The sequence below is a fragment of the Protomyctophum bolini genome, assembly GCF_963924005.1.
Source record: "Protomyctophum bolini genome assembly, chromosome: 15".
Classification (NCBI taxonomy): domain Eukaryota; kingdom Metazoa; phylum Chordata; class Actinopteri; order Myctophiformes; family Myctophidae; genus Protomyctophum; species Protomyctophum bolini.
In genome coordinates, this window is record NC_137876.1 from 31,594,367 (window position 1) to 31,615,380 (window position 21,014).

The following is a 21,014-nucleotide window of genomic DNA, read 5'->3' on the forward strand; positions in this document are numbered from 1 at the left end:
ACACGGGTGTGATTTGTTTGTTTTGTGACTTTAATTTATACCTTTCTAGTTTGTCCTACTTTATTTGTATACATTCTGCCTATTTTTCCAAAAATGGTCGCGTCGGTCTGGCTATCTTTATAAAAATTGCCGGTCTGGAGTGGTGAAGAACTAAAAAGTATTGGAAATTGGAATTACTCACATAAAGTACAAAATATACCTCAAAACCTAAGTACAGCACTTAAGTAAATGTACTTTAGTTACTTTAGTTACTTTACACCACTGCCTATAATTCTATTCTGTGTGCACTATTACAAACATTGACTTTTTTGTCCTCCGATTACTTCTTCAACTCGTCATGAGCAAAGAGCTTTCATTAGAGCCTAATATGAAGGCTCTGCGACGGTTTTGAAGAAAAAATTACTTTTGAAGCTCATAATTGGTAGCCATCTTGCATCTGAAGGTCAAATCATTATATACACACACCTAATATGTATTCCTTGACCAAAATAAGCTCTGAAACCATGTATTGTGCATCATTGTAGGTCAAACCATTCAAAAGTTAATTTTCATGGCAGCCATTTTGGATTTGTCTCTAAAAACAAATCCCCACCCTTTAAAAAGAATACACCCCAGCCAAATTTGTTTAATAACCCTCCTAGATGACAAATCCATTGAGAAACGGACCTTTGCTCTCCACGGTCACGGAACTGCCATAAATGACCAAACTACCAACTGAGTGTCGAAAAACTGCTTTCTGGCCTTGACAGCCCACACATCCAAACAGAAAAGACCTATCTGATTGCATTAAATAACAACACTTTCGATTTGCCACTCAGTTTATGTGGACCCCAGGAAGACTAGCGGTGTTTTTTAGTGCACAGCTAATGGGGATCCTACCAAATAAAACCACTCAATTTATGCATGCGCATACCCTCCATTTGTTTCAGGTCTACCAAGGACCAGCCAGCAGTCTAGCAATCAAACTAGAGACTCCAGTTTAGTGGAATCTGGAGCAAAACATGGTCACCTGAAAGCTCTTACTGCCTGGAGCCGTGGTGACACAAAGCTAGAGAGAGCCAAAGTAGTGAGTATACTTCAGTCAGTGTATATGAATATGTAAAACGAAACACTGTATGATTAGGGAAATGCACTACAGTATACTGGGGTGTCTACTTTCTTATCTGTACCGTTTTCTTTTTCAGGATCCATCTTGTCTGAGGGCTCTGACTGCTGAGACACTGCTTCCAGAACTCTTCAAATGATGACATGCTGTACATTTCAACAGCTGAGGCTCAGATATTAGTAAAATACTACTTGTGAAATGCTAAATTGGATTGTCAAGTTATGATGTTTGGTTTCTTACTCTTATGGGCCATGAGTGGTAGTCTTTGCAAGCCTTTGGGACAATAGATTGCATTCACTGGACAAGCAGTTGATAATTATGTATCAATATTATAAACCAAATATGTAATGGATTTTATTTGTATTTTATTTATTTTTACAATATATAGGCGAGTAGTAAATCATGGTTTTTAAACACTTCAACAGCATTTAGTCTCAATCTTGTTTCAATCTTCAATTGCACTTGGTAAGTAAGTTGATATGAACTTTTTCATTTCATAATCAAATCCTGGAAACCAGTTTCTCCTTGTCTCAACCAGGTGTATTGCATTGCAATTGTTTAAATTACAACAAGGATAGCCGCAATTTGCAATACTATATAGTTTTATAATGGGTTGAATCTAGTCAATACCCTCCATTGACAACCCACGACGTTCATTTCTTATCATGTTATTATTAAAATGTTCTACTCGTTCGTGGTTACTGAAAAGGCCCAGTTTATGCACAATGTTAATGCTACTCTTGCATGTCTTTCATTAAAGTAGAGTTGGAAGACAATACATTTTCAATGGTATTTTCTTTCAATGGAAACTATCAAATTCTAATTCCCCCAACACATGGGACGGGGAAACATTGCAGTGGTAGTACACAATACATGTATGCATTCAGCAAAAACGCAATGAGATAGTTCCATTTATATAGCACCAATATCAGCTGGGAGAAGACGACAAGCTGTACATTCACCTCAGACCTCCGCATGGAGGGTGGCCAATGGAAGAGGAAATTCCCTTCAGGGAACACTCGGTAAGACCCAGTCAGTAAAAATTGTATAATTGGTATAAAAATAAAAGTGGATGTAGATTCCACGGTTCAGTCCGTAACAGATCAAATCAGTCATCACAAACCAGAGTCCTCCATGAACCCATCTGTCCTCCTGAGGCTCAGGCATTCAGTTAAATTGTGCTTCGTCATATGGCCTATTATTTTTGACAAAAATAAAATAAATTTGACTTCAGGCGCAAACCAAGGGACTGTCAGAGCTTACCGGTAAGTTATAAACCAGTTTGCGATACCCAGATCTCATGAAGCAGGCTGGTGGTGCAGGTAGAAGATGGTGCCTCAACCAGTTAGACATCTTGTCTATGCTTCCCTAAACTTAGCTCTCCTGAGGCAGGCTGGCTGTGTAGAGGTAGGAGACAGTGCCTGCCTGGATCTGAAACGTCTGGCCCTGGATGTGGTGGTTGGAGATCTGCTCGTTGGTCTGGCTGATGGAGATGGGCTGGGTGCTCTGGCTATTTATGTGAATGGCCTGTGCATGCTGCTGACCTCTGGACACCTGTCCCTGTAATGGCTCCTGGGAGATCGCCACCTGCTGGATGGGCTGGTGCATCATCTGTTAACACAGTGATAAAAATGGGTCATAAAAACAGATTAGTAATATGCACAAGTCAAAATAAAAAAATCGAATAAGATCAATAAATTGAGCAAAACCAAAAGTGACTTATCTTGACTAACACAATCTAAGGGAAAATACAATATGATTTAATGGTTAACTTGCTCCAATCAAATTAATTTATCATTAATCACTTAAAATGAACTAATCATTAGGACTCAGTCACCAGTGTATTATTGTAGTTTTACTCTGTATAGAGTAAATGGTGAATATTTAGTGTGTGTGTGTGTGTGTGTGTGTGTGTGTGTGTGTGTGTGTGTGTGTGTCCACCTGTACCTGCTGTAGTGGCCTCTGTGCTATGTGCAGTGGTTGTGGGGGGCCATGGTGTGCTTGTAGGTGCTCCATGGTCTCTTTGCTCAGAGTGATGACCTGCATCTGTTCAGGCAGACCACCGTGGCCTGTTTCCCCCTCCAGCACACTAATGGTCTGGATCTGAGCCCGCGTTTGGTCTAGCACCCCTCCCTGGGAGACGAGAGCCACGTTCTGCACATGTGCAGACGGCTGAGTCATAAGGGTGAGCCTGGAGTGGGTTTGATCTGCCGGCTCGCCCTCCGCAGTGATGATGCCAATCTGCTGCTCCTGCCCAGGGACGAAGTCCATGTTACCCACGTCTCCTGACATGACCAGCTGGATCTCCTGGTCTGAGCTGGATGGTAGCTGGTACTGCTGGAGCTGCAAGATGCCGCGCACCTCCTCATTCCCCATGGCTGCTCCCGTCTCTGTGGGGCCATCCTCTGTGGAGACTCGCTCCTTGTTGTGCGATTTCGTGTGGGTTTTCAGATTGTCCAGGCGAGTAAACGAAAGGCTGCAGAAGGGGCAAGTGAAAGGCTTTTTCCCCGAGTGGGAGGCAACGTGTCGTCTTCTCGCGCTGGGGTCTGAGAAGGACTTTTCACAGATGCTGCAGTCATACGGCTTCTCACCTCTTTAACAAAGAATTAGAGTTAAATGTACTTTGAATTTGAGTTAAGTTGCAGTATTGGAAGTATTGGAAGAAAGTCAGTCCAAAATAAAGCATTGTGAAAGTACACTCATTGCTTAAGTCTTTATGCCCATCACCCATACCATATAAATAAATTGATCTCTCACCTATGAATTCTGATGTGAGTCTGCAGTGTGCTTTTTGCTGTAAAAGACTTGCCACAGGTCTCACAAGTAAAAGGCTTCTCACCTGTAACAATTACAACATCAAAATCAGCCACATTAACTGGCATACTCATGAACATCATGCACTGATATAGAGCTGACTCAAGAAAACCACAGATTGGTTTAAATTTAGTTTGTATTTTTACCTGTGTGTGTTCTCAGATGCTTTTTCAGCTGGGCTGTGTCCATAAACTTATGATGACACAGAGCACATTCAGGCAAAGATTTACCTTGAAGAACAGAGGATTAGACCTACGCTATTACAGTATGATGTAACCAATTCACCATTTTGCTATAGATTAGAGACACACGGGGACTACAAATTTCACGCCCCCAAATGAGACAGCGTCCCCACTTCTGGTCCGTTAGAACGGTGTACTGCAGGCCAGCCCATAGAAGTCCATTGAAATTCAACTGTAGTTACCGGTAACCTACTTCTAAAATGTAACAAAATGAACGGAAGACTATATTGATTTGAATAAAATATGTTTCCATATGTATGAAGTGTCTTTGTCACATATATTGTTGTTTTCTCAATAGAGGATGTATTTCACATTTAATTTACTACTTGAATGAGTTACCCATAATGTTAACAGAGCAGAGGGGAGATGGCTTTTAAGGGACGTCACTGCCTTTATGAGGCTACGAGCGCTGACTTTGAAGAGTGGAATTCTCATAAATCCCGATCCCGACTGACTTTGTTCATTCATGTCTATTTATATTTTGAACATGTCACAGGCTGACTAATACAGTATGTTCTACCTACCTCGGAGCTCCGACGGTGTGGTATACCGTTGTCAAATTGTTGTATAAATGGAGGAGTGACATTATATCCTGACATGTTCATACCTAGTGAATTCTCCAGATGAGTATTAATAATTAGTCTTGCAAGATGCCGTTTAGATAATTTTCCACAAATACATAGCATATAAAAAGAAACAACAAATAAATCTGGGTATTGAAAACCTCAAGGGATGCGACAGTGACGTATTTACCGTGCGCCCACTTTAACTTGAAATTTACAATGCTAGCACTTTATTATAGTACATTGTGGGTTTTATATTTAGATGGCAGGTATGTGACATTGAAAAAGACAAATCAAACATATGGGACACTTTATTAGAACACAAAAAAAATCGCTACAGCCTCAGTAATCAACCAGTGAAATAAGGGTATTTTATGATATCTCTCATAGGGATTGCATTGACAGCTGCAGTACACCGTTCAAACGGACCAGAAGTGGGACCGCTGTCTCATTCGGGGACGTGAAATTTGTAGTCCCTGTGTGTCTCTATTAAGTTCATGAAATGCAAGTACAACGTGAGAGCAAAATGGCCGCTGTGTGAATATAGTCAATTAGCAATTGGACACCTTCCTCAGTGCTTGCAATCAGTGCTCTTTGTTCCAGCGAATGGAAATCTTAAAGCTAACTACAATGACAATCTCTGGACAATTGTGTGCTTCTTGAAATTGTTTGTGGAGCTCAGCAAGAGTGACCTGCACATTCCTATTTAGAATAAATTGGGAAGTCAAATGCAAGGCAGACGTATCGCCACTCGCCAGTCAAGTTCTACCTCACTGATCTCAACAAATTATTTTGTATGGGGGATGCTGAAACACGAAACACAAATAATATAGTAATTCTTACCTGTATGGAGCCTATAATGACTTTTAAGTTGCCTCTTCTGAGTGAAGGTCTTTCCACATTCATCACAGTTGAAGGATTTCTGTTCTAAAAGACAAGATAAGAAGACAATACATTCAAAGACCTTTAATGCAGTAGGATCTTTGTCTTTTTAGTCATTATGATTTCATCGGTATATCCAAATATACAGTATATTTAAAAAAGAAAGTGGCAATAACACCCTTTAACCATTTGAAAATCTTAGCAAAGTGACAATTACAAACCCACGGAACATAGCGAATCAGACTGGAACCCAGGCTAATAACCTTCCAGAAATCACAAAACCTTCAACATTTTCAGAAATTCGCAACAATTACTGATTTACAATCTCACAAGTTGCAATGCATTGTGACCTTGCAGATCTTATATTTTCTCTATGTTTTCAATTTGGTTTAACCTCTTAAACCCCTGCATCCGTACTGTGGGGGTAACATTTGCTGAAAAATAGCCGATCTACTGTACAAGTTTGTAGTAGATCTGCCATTTTCTTTCTGGAAAGAAATGTAATGTAAAGCGGAAACAGAAAGGTCTGGTCACTTTCCAAAGGGACTCCGGTCAACCAAGTATGGGGTTTAGGTGATGTGATACATGATGAATACAGTGTAGTATAGTTACTACTTAGTCTTGAGGTAGTACCTGCATGGAGGTTCATATGCTCCAGCAAGGAGTGCTTGGTGGAGAGGGCTTTGGAGCAGACAGTGCAGACGAACGGCTTCTCTCCTGTGTGCATACGCTGGTGAACCACTAGAGTATGTTTCTGGGTGAACCCCTTCCCACAAGCAAGGCACCTGAAAGGTTTCTCTCCTTGGGATGGGAAAATACATTTGAAGTACTGTTAGGCACAGTGGGTTGTGTCGGTATGGCTGTCAGTCTGAACAACACGGAAAGAAGGTGTGGAGGCCCTGGAGGGCATGATAGAGTTTATTGTTGGGCCCTCTGGAGCTGTCACAGGTATAGTTAAAAGTAAAATATGTTGTCTGTTGTGTGATAGTTGTTGACTGTATAATTTTGTCGACGTACAGGATTAGCGCCAGCATATGTAGCTCTCCTGAAGCAGCCTGGGTTAAAGGTGCAGTAAGTGATATATTTATTTGATTTATATTCTGATTACAATACAGGATAAAAAGGTTAAACAGGAAGTAAAGACACAAAGAATGATCAGACAAAATTGGAACTGGAACACTATACAAATATTGAAGCTGATAAGTGGGTAATCTGCAACCCACCAGAAAGTTTATTTTCTGTTTAGTAAAGAGCTGGAGAGACACCAATTATTAAACAAACATAAACATTCTACAACAATGATTCCTATAAGAATATAGAGATTTAAATTTGCAACAAAGGAAGTTTTGTTTTAACCAAAAGATTTACTTACACTAAATACTTTGCTCAAACTAAGGCTTTCTCACATTGTTATTGGGGTATAGAATATTGTCCACACAGTATGTGCCTTTGGGTGTCTTGAAATTGTATATTTGCACATGCATAAAATTTCTAACCCTGATCCGATATATATTTAAAAATAAAAGCTGTACTAGAGTACCATAGTCAAGGCTATTTAAATAAGTAAAGGACATGAATGTCACTTTCTTGGTCCAGCAATTACAGTTGGAAAATGTGATGCAATTTTCAGCTCATACTGCACAGATACCAGTCAGACACTTTCTGCTTAATAATATAGCTCTGGTCCATAGCTCTAATGGACCAGAGCTAGCTTAATAAGTGCTCTTCAATTACCTCAATAAAATGATAGTGTACTGTGGATATCAAAAATCACACCTGTGTGAAGTGAGCAGTGGAACTATACTGTAATTGTACTGTACTGAACTCCTGTACAGACAGTCGTGCTGAACTGCTGTACAGACAGTCGTCCTGAAGACTGATTACACTAAAATCTCTTGACTATAGCATAGCACATGCCAAAGTGTCATTATAACCTTCTTAACCTTGACCAGTGTAAGGAAGCACTCCTCTAACTGGGTCATGGGATCCCAGGGGTCAATACAATAGGGGAGATCCAGGGGGTCCGCAGCTAAATTATTAATAGCTAGTAGTAACCAATTGTACCCGTAATAATTCAGAGACTCTACAAATAGAACCAAATTGACCTGTGACGGTCATATGAACACCTCACCTGTATGAGTTCTTTGGTGTATCTTCAAAAAGAGGTGGTTTTTGAACACTTTCCCACAGTCCTCACATCGTGCCTCCGTGTCAGGGTATTTCCTTCTTCTGCCTCTCTTCCCAGGCTCCCTGTTTCCCACCGTGTCACTGTCCACCCTGTAGCTCTTGTATTTCATTGGTGGCCTGATTTTGCGTCTACTGTGTCGGGAGCGGTCAGCCCTTGGATCATAATCTGTGTCATCCGAGTCTTTATGCAGCGACTCAGTCAGGTATTTGTCTGCGGCGTCACAGTTCAGGCTGGAATTCTCACCAATATGCTCGTCTTCTGAAATCTCATGCGGAACACTTCCATTCTCAATGTGCTCGTCTTCTGAAATCGGAGCACCTCCGTCATCATAAACTACGTCTACTTCTTTATCGTGCCTCTCCTCCGTCACCGTCACAATCACATTTTTCCTTGGGCGTCCTCGCTTACGCTTTGGCAGATTTGAGAACTCTGCACTGAACTCTGCAGGAGTTGTTGTGGGGCCGAGCTCACCCAGGGCCCTGACAAGGTCACTGACCTCCAGAAGACGGGCCATGGCCATGAGCTGCCCAGTGGCACTCTCCTCCACAGACACCTGGGCGCAGTAGATGAACTCCAACACCACAGCAAAGTAACTGGACGCCATGCCATCAAGCCTGTAGGTAGACTGGCTGATCTGGTCCTCTGCAGTGAACATGAGGGAGAAGTAGTCACTGCTTGCAGCCAGCAGGGCCTTGTGTGCCTTGAAGTGCACCTCCTCAACGATCAGCGTTATGTCACACAGCAGGTCCCTCTTTCTCAGCCTGTCAAATTTGCTCAAGATGCTGTCCTTGTGTGCTTCTGAGCGAAGGGCCATCCGTGAACCAACAGTGGCTGGAGTTGGCTCTGTCATGTTGTACGGTTCCGTTTTGTTTCAGTATCACCTGGAGTGGAGGAAAGGAAAGAATTATGTAAAACACTGGTTCTCAAAGTGGGGTGTGTCCAGAGACCCCCAAGAGTCCTTGAGGAGGTTCCATGCAAGCAGAGGGCATCAAAATCTGTTTAATCACTTTAACCTATTTTATTAGTTTCACTATTCGAAAATCAGCCAGACAAATATTTTGAAAGATCTGGGGAAAGAAATTCCACAACAAATTATCTTATAAGGGTCCCACTCCCTGGCACAATGTTTTCAGATGGGGGTCCGTGATTAAATATTTATTTACGGGTTGGGTTGACAGGAGAATGTTGACTAGACCTAGTAGAGTACTGCACAGTCTGCACTGCACACGTACAGGAGGAATTGAATGAGAATACGCCGCCTGCAGCCTACTACTGATGGGAATATGCAAATGTTTTGTTTGTTTTGTAACTTCCTTAACATTTCTCCTGCCCTGGCTAATCAATAAATCATAGTTTGCAGAAAATATTTCAGGAAACAACTTCAGACCATGACTAACTTCAACCAATTTTTCATCGTTTCTGTAATGATGGGAAAATAAACAAACAGTAACGATTAACAGTGGGTAGTTAGCAACAATCTGTTAGCTACATTGTGTCCAACAATGCCCGCTGTGCTCGGAGATAACTCGCTAGAAGTAGGCCACGATTAAAAGCGACAGAAAAACGCCAGTAAATATGCGAAACAATATAAATCTTCTGTGTGACCATATCCCCAAATTGAACTGACTGAAATTTGTAATATCGAGCTTATAGGACCTTACCTTCTATTTTTATCCACTATGGAGGACGTGAACGGGATTGTCGCGAGAGCTGTGGTCATGGAAGCAGGGCGGCCGCGGCGCGGACGTGCATCTATGACGTGCTTGCAGCTTCAGCTGATCTACACATATTCAGGATAGGACTAAACCATAGACTGTAAAACTAAACGCACGTTCTACAAGCATGTGATTCTGAAGCTTTTACTATAGATCAGATATTATTTGAACACTGAGTACTAACGGGGTCGATTTGTCATTTGTGCAAATTTGCGTATTTTGCGATACATTTGTAATTTTAAGAACTTTTTCTCTGTTATAATTTATCGACGTAGGGGACGGCGATATGCGGTGACGGTCCAGATCGTCCAGGCCAGCTGTCAGTGAGAGAATTCCTGGGGATTGTTGACAGGTGCGTGCAATGCAAGAGAAATGTAAAAGCAGGTCTTAACAAGCACAGGAAAGTACAGTTCAATACAAGGTTTGCTATAGGATTTTTCCTTTATAACACTTTTTAAGGTAGCCTAGGATACGTTTACCGTATGTAACACTTTTTTATTTTGTGCTATTCGGCAATCTATTTGAAGAAAATGAGCACAATCATACAACTGATGATTACGCAACTAAATTGCTAATTTGCTATTGCGGGAGCAGGTGTAACATTTGAGTGGGTGACGGGTCAGTGTGATGACCATGTCATAAACCACTGTATAGGCCTGTATTTTCCCCAAACAATTTACAATTTAGGCATTTAGCAGACGCTCTTAATCCAGAGCGATTTACATTAAGCAAGAACAAAAAAGCATGGGAATACATCACATAAAAACATTTATCATGAAACATGTGTAAGCTAAGAAAGTAACAGTGGAATATCTATATAATGAAACTATACATATAAACTATACATATATACTACTTATGCTATACATATGTACTATGACGTGCTATGACTACATACAATGCAATTATAGTGCTGTCTATACATAACATGCTATAAGTCTGTATCAAATGCTATCTAAGTCTACAGAAATGCTATCTAAGGGTAAGTGCTATGGGCCAAACAATTTGAGCATGAGCATTGAGCAAACTATCATTAAGATTGTATTATAAGAGGATAGGATGATTATATTATAGGGTACTGTATACATTCAATTATACAATGAGTTAAATTGTTACAAATAAAATTAACATTAACTAAAGGCAAATGTTTCTCAGATGAAATGTCACTTGCTACCGGTAGTTAAGTTGTAAAGTCCTAAATGTGCAGGCAGCTATCCAATAATTTTACAAAACACATCACAGAATGACAATTAAAAAAAACAAACACTGTGTGTGTGTGTGTGTGTGTGTGTGTGTGTGTGTGTGTGTGTGTGTGTGTGTGTGTGTGTGTGTGTGTGTGTGTGTGTGTGTGTGTGTGTGTGTGTGTGCGTGTGTGTGTGTGTGTCAACAAGCTTGATCTAAATTTGCTATGCATAACTTTATCAGCATTAGTTATGGATTAACTTGCATTGAGTAACTAATTTACTCTTACTCGCGCACTGTATTCAAGCAATCAAGCAGCATTTAACACAGTGCTCTGTATTTCAGAAGCAGTCTGCTCCAAAATGAAAAGTGTGAAGGTTGTTGTGGTGGGAGCAGGTGTGGTGGGGCTTTCTACTGCTGTCTGTATTGCTGAAGCTCTGCCTTTCTGCTCTGTCACTCTTCTGGCCGACAAGTTCTCTCCCAACACCACCAGCGATGTTGCTGCAGGGATTATGTTTGCTGCAGAATTTCCAGGTATGGTATGGAGGGAGTAAATTCCTGTCATCAAATAAATCGTTTGCCTTTTCTTTCCACATCTCATTCAATCAAGTTGTGAAAATAATTTGCAATGGATTTATACATTTTGTACACCTGATAATGTGACCGTCAGGTCAAGTTAATTCATCTGAATTCATAAACGTGATTTTATCAAACAGTCTAATCGAGTTCTTTTCTTTTTTTTTTAATATATATTTTTGGGGCTTTTTTTGATAGGTTGAAAGTAGATTGACAGGAAATGGGGAGAGAGATGGGGGGGAAGACACACGGTGTTAGGATCGGGAGTCGAACCCGCGGCACGCCGCCGGGCTGGCTCAGCAGCCTATGGTTCCCAGACGGTTGAACTAACCGTCCGGGTCAGTCAACTCGAGTTCTAATCAGAGATTAGAAAGTATTGTTTGGTATTCATCTAATTTCGTCTAATTTCCTTCAACTCTAGATGTTCCTCAGGAACAACAGAAACGTTGGTTCAAAGACACCTTTGATCACCTGTTGAGAATAGCAGAATCCCAACAGTCACCAGAAGCTGGTGTAATGCTGAGCTCTGGGTAAGCACTAAGCGTAAGCAGTGATATATACTGTCTCTCTTGAGTGAGACTGATGTGAAGAGTTTAATTCCAAAACCAATTAAAAAACAAAACATTAGTGATCTACAGTCAGTGCATTAAAATTAAAAATTAAAATATACTATTAATTTAAATAATTTAGAGTACTTTGCTGAACAAATAGTGTTTAATTTAACCATATTTCATAACAGATTATTCTAATCTCAAGGAAGGGTTCGGTACACTGTCTCAGCCAGACTCTGTAGCACAGCTAGCACCAGCATTTCAAAGCACAGTAATAGCAGTTTACAGTTTCAATAGAAAACAATCAGACCTGTCTGAACTGAGTGGTACTGTACTGTACTGTACTGTACTGTACTGTACTGTACTGTACTGTACTGTACTGTACTGTACTGTACTGTACTGTACTGTACTGTACTGTACTGTACTGTACAAGCCCTCCTCCCTGGCCTGTGTGTGTGTGTGTGTGTGTGTGTGTGTGTGTGTGTGTGTGTGTGTGTTAACAGACACACATTGCTGTGCATTGGAGTGGCTGCACCACTCAACATACTATACAGTTGGAGGTAACAAATGTAGACCAAATCAAATGTTCTCTCGAACAAATTAAATGGCAAGCAAAGTAATGCTTTATTAGGGGTTAAGTATCTTATCTCTCCCAAATTGAAAAAGATACAGAAACATAGTTTACAAAGTAAATTTAGAAAAATAACTATGAGTGCAACTTTCTGGTGGTAAATCGGAAAATAAACAAATTAGCTTTATACTTTGAGTCTGCTGATACTATGAACCTTGGCTGGCAAGACTGAGATTGAGTAATGGTGTCGTAAATGACAGGACCAATAACAGCAGACGTGCGGAATAGATTTACTTAGTATTTAGTGTATTGATACCTTAACAATATGTCTTACAATAATACTTGATGACATCATGTGTTTTTGTTTCTAGGTGTCAAATTTTCAAGGAGGTTCCTGTTCAGAAGAAGCCCTTCTTTGCAGAGTTTGTGTTTGGATTCAGGCTCATGTCTGACCGTGAACTGGAACGGTTTCCAGATCACAAGTTTGGCCAGGCTTTCACCACCATAAAATGTGAATGTACTTCCTACTTACCCTGGCTAGAGAAAAGGTAAGCTACATTAGATAATACATATTAAAATAATTAGCTGAGTGCCAAACTACTGAAATCTGAAAGTAAACAGTGAATGATGTAAACATTGAAATGTACAATGCATTTCATTTTATAAATGTAGCACGAGATAAGACATCCTTTCAACATATTGACTGGGTTACAACATTAACAAATGCACTTGTTTATTTGAACTATGTCCATTGTTCATCTTTAAAATAATATTTTAAAGAGATATTATGTATCACTCCCTCTGCTCTTGTCCAAAAACATACTGGTGGATTTATTCTGAAGCACACAAACCAACGTCGAACTGGTAAACAACATAAAAATACACAGATGCTTAGAATAACATTGCATAAACATAATACAGCACATAATCATGAATTAAATAAAGAAAATACAGTCCAAAATAACATGCAAACAGTATTCAACATACCTTACTGGCTGCTCTACAAGCATAAGGGAATGAGAAGCTAGTGCCCATGCCATGGCCATGAACACAGCGACACATAAACTTGAACTTCTGCATCACACTGTCAAATGACAGGTGTGCAACCATGTTTCCCGTCTACCTGACACCAGACGGCCATATAAAGGGTTCCGCATTAGCCAAACAATGGCACTTCCGGTCTGACTTAGACATGCAATGAATAAGACATTATGCGAGCAATAATTAACTTAAATACAAATAAATTGGAATAAGTGCAGCAGTTATATTATGTTTCTATCATTTGGAGTTTGCTTTTATCAAGGTTAGTTTATTTCAGGCCAATCAACCCTATAAACTTGTGATAACACAATACTCTTAGGACTATGTCATTAATTTGAAAATAATTAAACTGTCTGCATTGAATTAGCATTAATATGAATTATTCACTATGCAAATGGTCTTAAAGCAGCATCTCGAATAGAAAATATGAATATAATTATGTAAAAAGTGTGTTGTATCTGTACGAATTATATAGGTATTTACATACAAAACTCCTTTCATGTCTTTTCTTTAGGTTCAGAAAAGCTGGTGGCAAGGTTGAACAGAGGAAAGTTAACAGTCTTGAGGAATTAAGCAGAATCTATGACATAATTGTAAACTGCTCTGGTCTGGGCTCCAAGACCTTGGTTGATGATTCCCAGGTGTACTCAGTCAGGGGCCAGGTCCTCAGTGTCCAAGCCCCCTGGCTGAAGAATTTCATCAGAGATGGTGACGGAAAGACCTACATCTACCCTGGGATCCACAGCGTCACCATTGGCGGCACAAGACAGGATGATGATTGGAGGATGGAAGTGGCCAAAGAAGACACCGAGAGCATCCTGCAGCGCTGCTGCAGACTGGAGCCATCCCTCAGCAAGGCCAAGATTCTCCATGAGTGGGTCGGTCTAAGACCAAGCAGGAAGAACCCAAGGGTGGAGAGAGAGGAGGTGCCAATGGATGGGCGCAAGGTGCCGGTGGTCCACAACTATGGTCATGGGGGCTGGGGAGTCACCCTGGCCTGGGGCACTGGCTTGGATGCACTGGGGCTGGTCAGGCAGTGTCTTCATGAAATGCTGCCACAGGCAAGACTTTGAGCAAAATCAGCAAATGGTACTGGTAATGGCAAATTACTGCTGAAATCTTAAAGATGGAGTGCTTTTCATAGCCTTTGTCACCAAGCTGGAGTACATGATCATCAGGTACTATGATTATATACTAGGAGAAAGATTTGTTTTCAAAAAAAGTGTACAGAAAGTGTCCAGACCATGCAGAGGTTGGCTGCTGCTGCTGAAAAGTCCATCACTGGATGTACAGTACATCTTGTACCACCCACCACCAAGCTTCTGGAGTATGGATGGAAGCTTGGTGACAAAGGCTATGAGCCTCAACAGACCCCATCACACCAGACTATCTTCTGAAGTTAGTCAGTTGTTATGTGAGGGGGACTGTACACAAGTGCTGCTGTACAAAGCAAGGAGTGAAGTGCATTTCTGCCATGGCAAATTTTGCTAGAACAAGCCAGATAACAAGAGCAGTGAGGGAGATACCAGGGAGTTGTCCAAGTTGTGCTTATTCATATTTTTATTTATTGTTTATTGTGTTGATAATTTTGTATATAGTGATATCAATAAACTGAAAGTCTGATGAGCCCTGGCATATTACTTTCACCCCTCTTTTACGGTTAATTATTTTTTAAGGTGTGACAATAAAGTCTTTCTGATTCTGATCAGTTAAATCCGTTAAAATTGTTCTTGTGCTTCTACTTCTGTTTCAACAGTTAGTTTAAATTAGAAAGATATATGCAAAATGGCATATTAGTAATTACACATGTCTGGGACATACAAAAGCAGGCATGGCCGATTTTATGGCCAGGGAGTCATTTTGACTGAAAACGAATGTTTGGAACGGATTCAGAACCCCAAAAAGATTTGCCACAACTCTAACTTTGTCCAGGTAGTCTGTAAAGCACTCGCCTCTCGACCACAAGGTCATGGGTTCGATCCTTCGATGCTACTACGTATGAGTACGTAGTAGCATGGCTTGGAGTTGTGGGGTAAGTACTGGGAGCTGATGTTATGTGTTGCGCTCCACCTCAGCAATCCATCTCCCAGGGGTCTAAACCTAATGTGCAGGCAGCTATCCAATCATTTTACAATACACAATACACATAGTTCACAACATAGACAATTCAAAGTAAAAACAATTGATCTAAAAATATGCTATGCATAACCTAACTATCAGGAGGATGCATTGCACTAAGCAGAGAGGTAGGTGGATTAAGGGGGGCAGTTTCTGCATCAGTTTCCATTTTGAACAGCACTGTGTTCCTATATGTTCCAGGTGTGGTGTGGAGGGCAGCAGTTATGTCATCATCAGTGGAGCTGTTTGAGTAGTATGCAAACTGGTTGGTCCATTGTGCTTGGATTTCATTCTAATAACAAGCATTAGAATCTGTTCTATCTGGCAAGTGTCGTGTCTTGTCTTTTAACCCTTGTACTGTCTGTTAGTTGTGGATTAACTTGCACTGAGTAACTCATTTACTCTTACTCTCATTGTATGCAAGCAGCAATCAAGTAGCATTTAACACAGTACTCTGTATTTCAGAAGCAGTCTGGTCCTAAATGAAAAGTGCGAAGGTTGTTGTGGTGGGAGCAGGTGTGGTGGGGCTTTCTACTGCTGTCTGTATTGCTGAAGCTCTGCCTTTCTGCTCCGTCACTCTTCTGGCCGACAAGTTCTCTCCGAATACCACCAGCGATGTTGCTGCAGGGATTATGTTTGCTGCACAATTTCCAGGTACAATATCGAGGGAGTAAATTCCTGTCACAAAAATTGTTTACCTTTCCTTTCCACATCTCATTCAATCAAGTTATGTGAAAATAATTTGCAATGAATTCATACATTTTGTTCAATTCATAAACGTGATTTTATCAAACGGTCAAATTTATAATCAGAGGCTAGAAAGTATTGTTTGGTATTCATCTAATTTGTATTTATTTTCTTCAACTCTAGATGTTCCCCAGGAACAACAGAAGAACTGGTACAAAGACACTTTTGATCACCTGTTGAAAATAGCAGAATCCAAACAGTCACCAGAAGCTGGTGTAATGCTGTTCTCTGGGTAAGGATTGATATACATCCAACTGTGAGACTGATGTGAAGAATTTCATTCCAAAACCAAATCAAATATTTGAAAGAACTGTTTCAACTGTTGGGACTATTTGCTCACACAGTTGTTCAAAGTGGTGAACCTTGGCCCGTCCTTGCTTGTGAATGACTGAGCCTTTCTGGGATGCTCCTTTTATACCCAATCTTGACACCCACCTGTTTCCAATTAACCCGTTTACCTGTGGATTGTTCCCTTTTGTTGCCCCTGGGGGTCTGGATATTCCGGGGACGCCCACACGGAGTTGCACCACTTATTTCACACGGGTGTGATTTTATTTACATTTACGCAACGTCCCAACTTCATTGGAATTGGGGTTTGTAGTTACAAACAGAACCAAACATGTGCAAATGACAAGCACAAAAGCAAGGTGCCTGCAGAAAAGAGTGATGCTGCCTTTAGCCAGTTCTCACTCGTAAAGTAAGAAAAATAACTTGAGTGCAACTTTCTGGTGGTAGATCGTAAAATGAACAAAATAGCTTTATACTACTGGTTGAGTCTGCTGATACTAGCAACCTCGGCTGACGAGACTGAGATAAGTAATGGAATGGTAAATGACAGGACCAATCACAGCAGAAGTGTGGAATAGATTTAGTTATAGTCTAGTTGCTAGCCCATAGAGCCCCATTGTGAACCCGGACATGTAGAGTAGAGTACACCAAACTTTTATGTTAGAAATGTTGAGTATGGGTCCCCAGCATGTAGAAACTGCTGGATGCTAACATGCATATATTGAGCAATTTTCATAATTGGCATAATATGTGACCATACCATTAACAACCTAGAAGGCAGAATAATCAAAATTTCATCATGCTTTATGTAGCATGTGACATGTCAAACTGGGGGTTTTCATGATGCTGAATCCATTCCAAGAATTAGGTTTGCAAAAACACTCCTCGGGCTATAAACGGCCATAGCTACCCAAATGTGCTGACATCACCACATTTGTGATTACGGCTATGGCCATTTTAGCCTAAGGAGTGTATTGTATTGTAGTGTATGAACAGAAGTGTATTGATACCTTAACGTTATCTCTTACAATAATTCTTGATGACATCATGTGTTTTCGTTTCTAGGTATCAAATTTTCAAGGAGGTTCCTGTTCAGAAGAAGCCCATCTGGGCAGAGTTTGTGTTTGGATTCAGGCTCATGTCTGACCGTGAACTGGAACGGTTTCCAGATCACAAGTTTGGCCAGGCTTTCACCACCATCAAATGTGAATGTACTTCTTACTTACCCTGGCTAGAGAAAAGGTAAGCTACATTAGATTAGTTTATCGTGTTTCCTAGCACCTGAAACCTAGCTGTCAATTAAACAAGGGGTAGGGAAGCACTGAGTGCAACACCTGAAACCTAGCTGTCAATTAAACAAGGGATAGGGAAGCACTGAGTGCAAAACTGCTGAACTAAAATTTGAAAGTAAACAGTGAATGATACATTTGTTTGGTGAACATTTTACAAATTTAGCACGAGATCAGAAATCCTTTCAGCATACTGACTGGGTTAAAACATTATTCTGGGCATAAAGGACATTTTAATTTGAATGTAAACTAAAATGTATGGACTAGTGAATATAATTATGTAAAACAGGGGTATCTGTACCATTTATACAGGTACTTGCATACAAAACAATTTTCATGTCTTTTCTTTAGGTTCAGAAAAGCTGGTGGCAAGGTTGAACAGAGGAAAGTTAACAGTCTTGAGGAATTAAGCGGAAGCTATGACATCATTGTAAACTGCTCTGGTCTGGGCTCCAAGACTTTGGTTGATGATGCCCAGGTGTACTCAGTCAGGGGCCAGGTCCTCAGTGTCCAGGCCCCCTGGCTGAAGCACTTCATCAGAGATGGTGACGGAAAGACCTACATCTTCCCTGGGATCCACAGCGTCACCATTGGCGGCACAAGACAGGATGATGATTGGAGGATGGAAGTGGCCAAAGAAGACACCGAGAGCATCCTGCAGCGCTGCTGCAGACTGGAGCCATCCCTCAGCAAGGCCAAGATTCTCCATGAGTGGGTCGGTCTAAGACCAAGCAGGAAGAACCCAAGGGTGGAGAGAGAGGAGGTGCCAATGGATGGGCGCAAGGTGCCGGTGGTCCACAACTATGGTCATGGGGGCTATGGAGTCACCCTGGCCTGGGGCACTGCCTTGGATGCACTGGGGCTGGTCAGGCAGTGTCTTCATGAAATGCTGCCACAGGCAAGACTTTGAGAAAAAGCACTTTTTAACAAAACCTAAGTCTGTCGCCTGTGCTTTATCAACTTTCACTACACTGAATGTGCTCGCGCACACACACACACACACACACACACACACACACACACACACACACACACACACCTTTGAGGTTTAGGACTTATTTTAATGTACTTTACATCAGTGGTTCCCAAAGGGGTCCTTGAGGGAGTTCCAGGGGGTCCTCAGCTAAATAATGGTTTGGAACCAAATGGACCCATAGGGTCTGTGGTAACAGGTACCTAAGGCAGGCCCCTTTTCCATCTCGCCCCAATATCTACCTACTGTAGCTGTAAATAACAAACATAATTCATGTTGTGATTATATAAAAGGTATTATCATATTAATTTATCATTGTTAAGTTCACTCTGTATATCCACGGGCATAATAGCATGATGATGCCATTACAAAACATGGGCTACATGGAATAAATGTGTTTAATAAAACGAAATTAACTGCTAGAAGGTCCTAAATTAACTTAATTAAGCAGTCACCGTCTCTATCTCATGTTATTCTTTCTTAAATTTACAGAGTACAGAGATCGACTACTATACAATCAATAAATCTGTATACAAGATCATTTCAGAGACGGAGGGAAATACTAAATGAACTACATTAACAGATTTTGCGGGGGCGAGTTGGTAAAGGGGCGAGTCGTCTGGTATTCGGGTCTGTAACTGTAAAAATGGGACCAAACGGACCCTAACGGGTCAATTTGGTTCCATTTGTACACTTGAGTTAAATTAACATTGATTTTACAATATAAATTGGGGGTCCCAGAGCTAGAATAAATAAATGGGGGTCTGTAGACTAATGGATGTCAAACTGGGGGGTGTTAGAAATTAAACAGGTTGAAAATCACTGCTATAGCCATACAAATATTCTCTTATGGGAGTCCCTGGCATATCTTTTCTAATGGGGGTCCGCAGGCTAATGAGTGTCATCTTGGGGGTCCTTGATATGAAAAGGTTTGGGAACCACTGCTTTACATGATACTGACTTCACTACACTATTAAATAGCTGCTATTTTCAGACTTGTTATGCTCTTTTATATTTAGGGATATCTAACATCTAGTCCTATTAAGAATCCGATTCTTTATTTAATCTGTTAAACTGCATAAAGTTTCACCTAACTTGTACTAGTAATTGTGTTAACTTGACAATAAAGTCTTTTTTTTTATTATTTGAATAAGAAATTAAAAAACACCTCAATAAACTATTTTCAGAAAGGTTGTATTTACTACTGAGAATGATTTACAGCAAGTGTGAATATGTTTTTACGTAAACCAACATGATTTGACTTGTTGCTACAATGAGGATTCAAACGAGGATCCAGAACCCAAGAATCTGACTTTGAGTCTTGTATATTATCTGGGATGTAACAATCTTGAAATATCTTTAAAATGAATGTCTGTTGATATGATTGACATTCCCCAGAGTTTACTTTGACATAATGTCCAGTAGTAGACCATAATATAAGGCAATGTCTCACCATAATTTGAATTAGCTGTTGCAATGCAAGGTACTGTAAAACTGTAACAAGGTATTTCAGAAACCATTATCAGCAACTTGGAATTCACTTTTAGTCCATTTACAGTATTTTACACTTGCAAGCTTCCATCTTCTGGTTTCTACAAACCGGTATATACAGTCCATCCATGCTCATATTCCACTCAGATGAGCATTTGACTCCGACATGTGACACGCCTTGGTCAAGCCTTTTATTGGGACCTGTAGAAGGGGTGATAGAAAGATGAAGGAAAACAGATCAACCATGCAACATAATAATATATTAGTTACTGTACCAGTGTAGTGAAACCCTTATCTAGTTGGTTTCTTTATCTCCCACCAACCGTAACCTCATTCAATTTTATTTAAGGGTCACTCACTGCCAGGCGCTGTTGCTTGTGTAGATGCTGAACTCTGAGCTGGTCCATGGCACAGACAGTTTCTTCTATAGGCTGCTCCAGCTCACTGGAAAACATCTCAATCAGGGACTGGGGGATCCCATATCTGCCATACTGTCAACAGAATATAGCTGTGTGAATTACTACTGTAGTTGGATTGATGTATCATAAAACACTGTCTACAGTGGTTCCACTTTTAATGATGTCCGTTAAAATAATGTCTAGGAATATGTGTAATTACAGTAAGAAATATTCCCTCTATAACACAATGATATGTGTGCAAAGATTAGATTATATATCA

At 40.6% G+C, this 21,014-nt stretch overlaps 3 protein-coding genes across 5 annotated transcripts in view; 1 reads left to right on the forward strand and 2 right to left on the reverse strand.

Moving 5' to 3' along the window:
- Positions 1–1,462: 1,462 nt before the first annotated feature.
- Positions 1,463–9,491, reverse strand: zbtb24 (zinc finger and BTB domain containing 24). The gene is made up of 8 exons (XM_080783047.1): positions 9,456–9,491; positions 7,738–8,675; positions 6,240–6,407; positions 5,568–5,651; positions 4,066–4,149; positions 3,863–3,944; positions 3,053–3,698; positions 1,463–2,716 (listed from the first exon to the last, which is right to left on the reverse strand). Exons 2-8 carry the CDS (start codon positions 8,642–8,644, stop codon positions 2,480–2,482), a joined length of 2,208 nt encoding a protein of 735 aa, XP_080639173.1. The 5' UTR covers positions 8,645–8,675; positions 9,456–9,491; the 3' UTR covers positions 1,463–2,479.
- Positions 9,492–9,699: 208 nt separating this feature from the next.
- On the forward strand, positions 9,700–18,782 carry ddo (D-aspartate oxidase; the record flags this gene model as incomplete). The annotated part of the gene is made up of 11 exons (XM_080784328.1): positions 9,700–9,865; positions 11,043–11,225; positions 11,689–11,797; positions 12,761–12,937; positions 13,945–14,502; positions 15,397–15,462; positions 15,750–15,792; positions 16,031–16,202; positions 16,419–16,527; positions 17,649–17,825; positions 18,224–18,782. The coding sequence occupies exons 2-11, from the start codon at positions 11,054–11,056 to the stop codon at positions 18,780–18,782; spliced, it is 2,142 nt and encodes a 713-aa protein (XP_080640454.1). The 5' UTR covers positions 9,700–9,865; positions 11,043–11,053.
- Positions 18,783–20,115: 1,333 nt separating this feature from the next.
- sash1b (SAM and SH3 domain containing 1b) overlaps positions 20,116–21,014 on the reverse strand; it is a gene marked incomplete at its 5' end in the record, with an annotated part of 62,526 nt that continues 61,627 nt past the window's right edge. For all 3 annotated transcript variants that reach the window (XM_080783163.1, XM_080783164.1, XM_080783165.1), the window contains 2 exons: positions 20,116–20,537; positions 20,696–20,827. In XM_080783163.1, coding sequence (XP_080639289.1) covers positions 20,469–20,537; positions 20,696–20,827 — 201 coding nt within the window. In that variant the 3' untranslated portion in view covers positions 20,116–20,468. The remainder of the gene's footprint in view (positions 20,538–20,695; positions 20,828–21,014) is intronic.

Excerpts from the sequence above, each read along its gene's own strand:
- zbtb24 (XM_080783047.1), bottom strand. The coding sequence starts at position 8,644 with ATGACAGAGCCAACTCCAGCCACTGTTGGTTCACGGATGGCCCTTCGC. Across the intron at positions 4,150-5,567 it reads TCATTATAGGCTCCATACAG|GTAAATCTTTGCCTGAATGT; the intron begins GTAAGAATTACT and ends CTGTTCTTCAAG. Across the intron at positions 3,699-3,862 it reads ACTCACATCAGAATTCATAG|AGGTGAGAAGCCGTATGACT; the intron begins GTGAGAGATCAA and ends TCTTTGTTAAAG.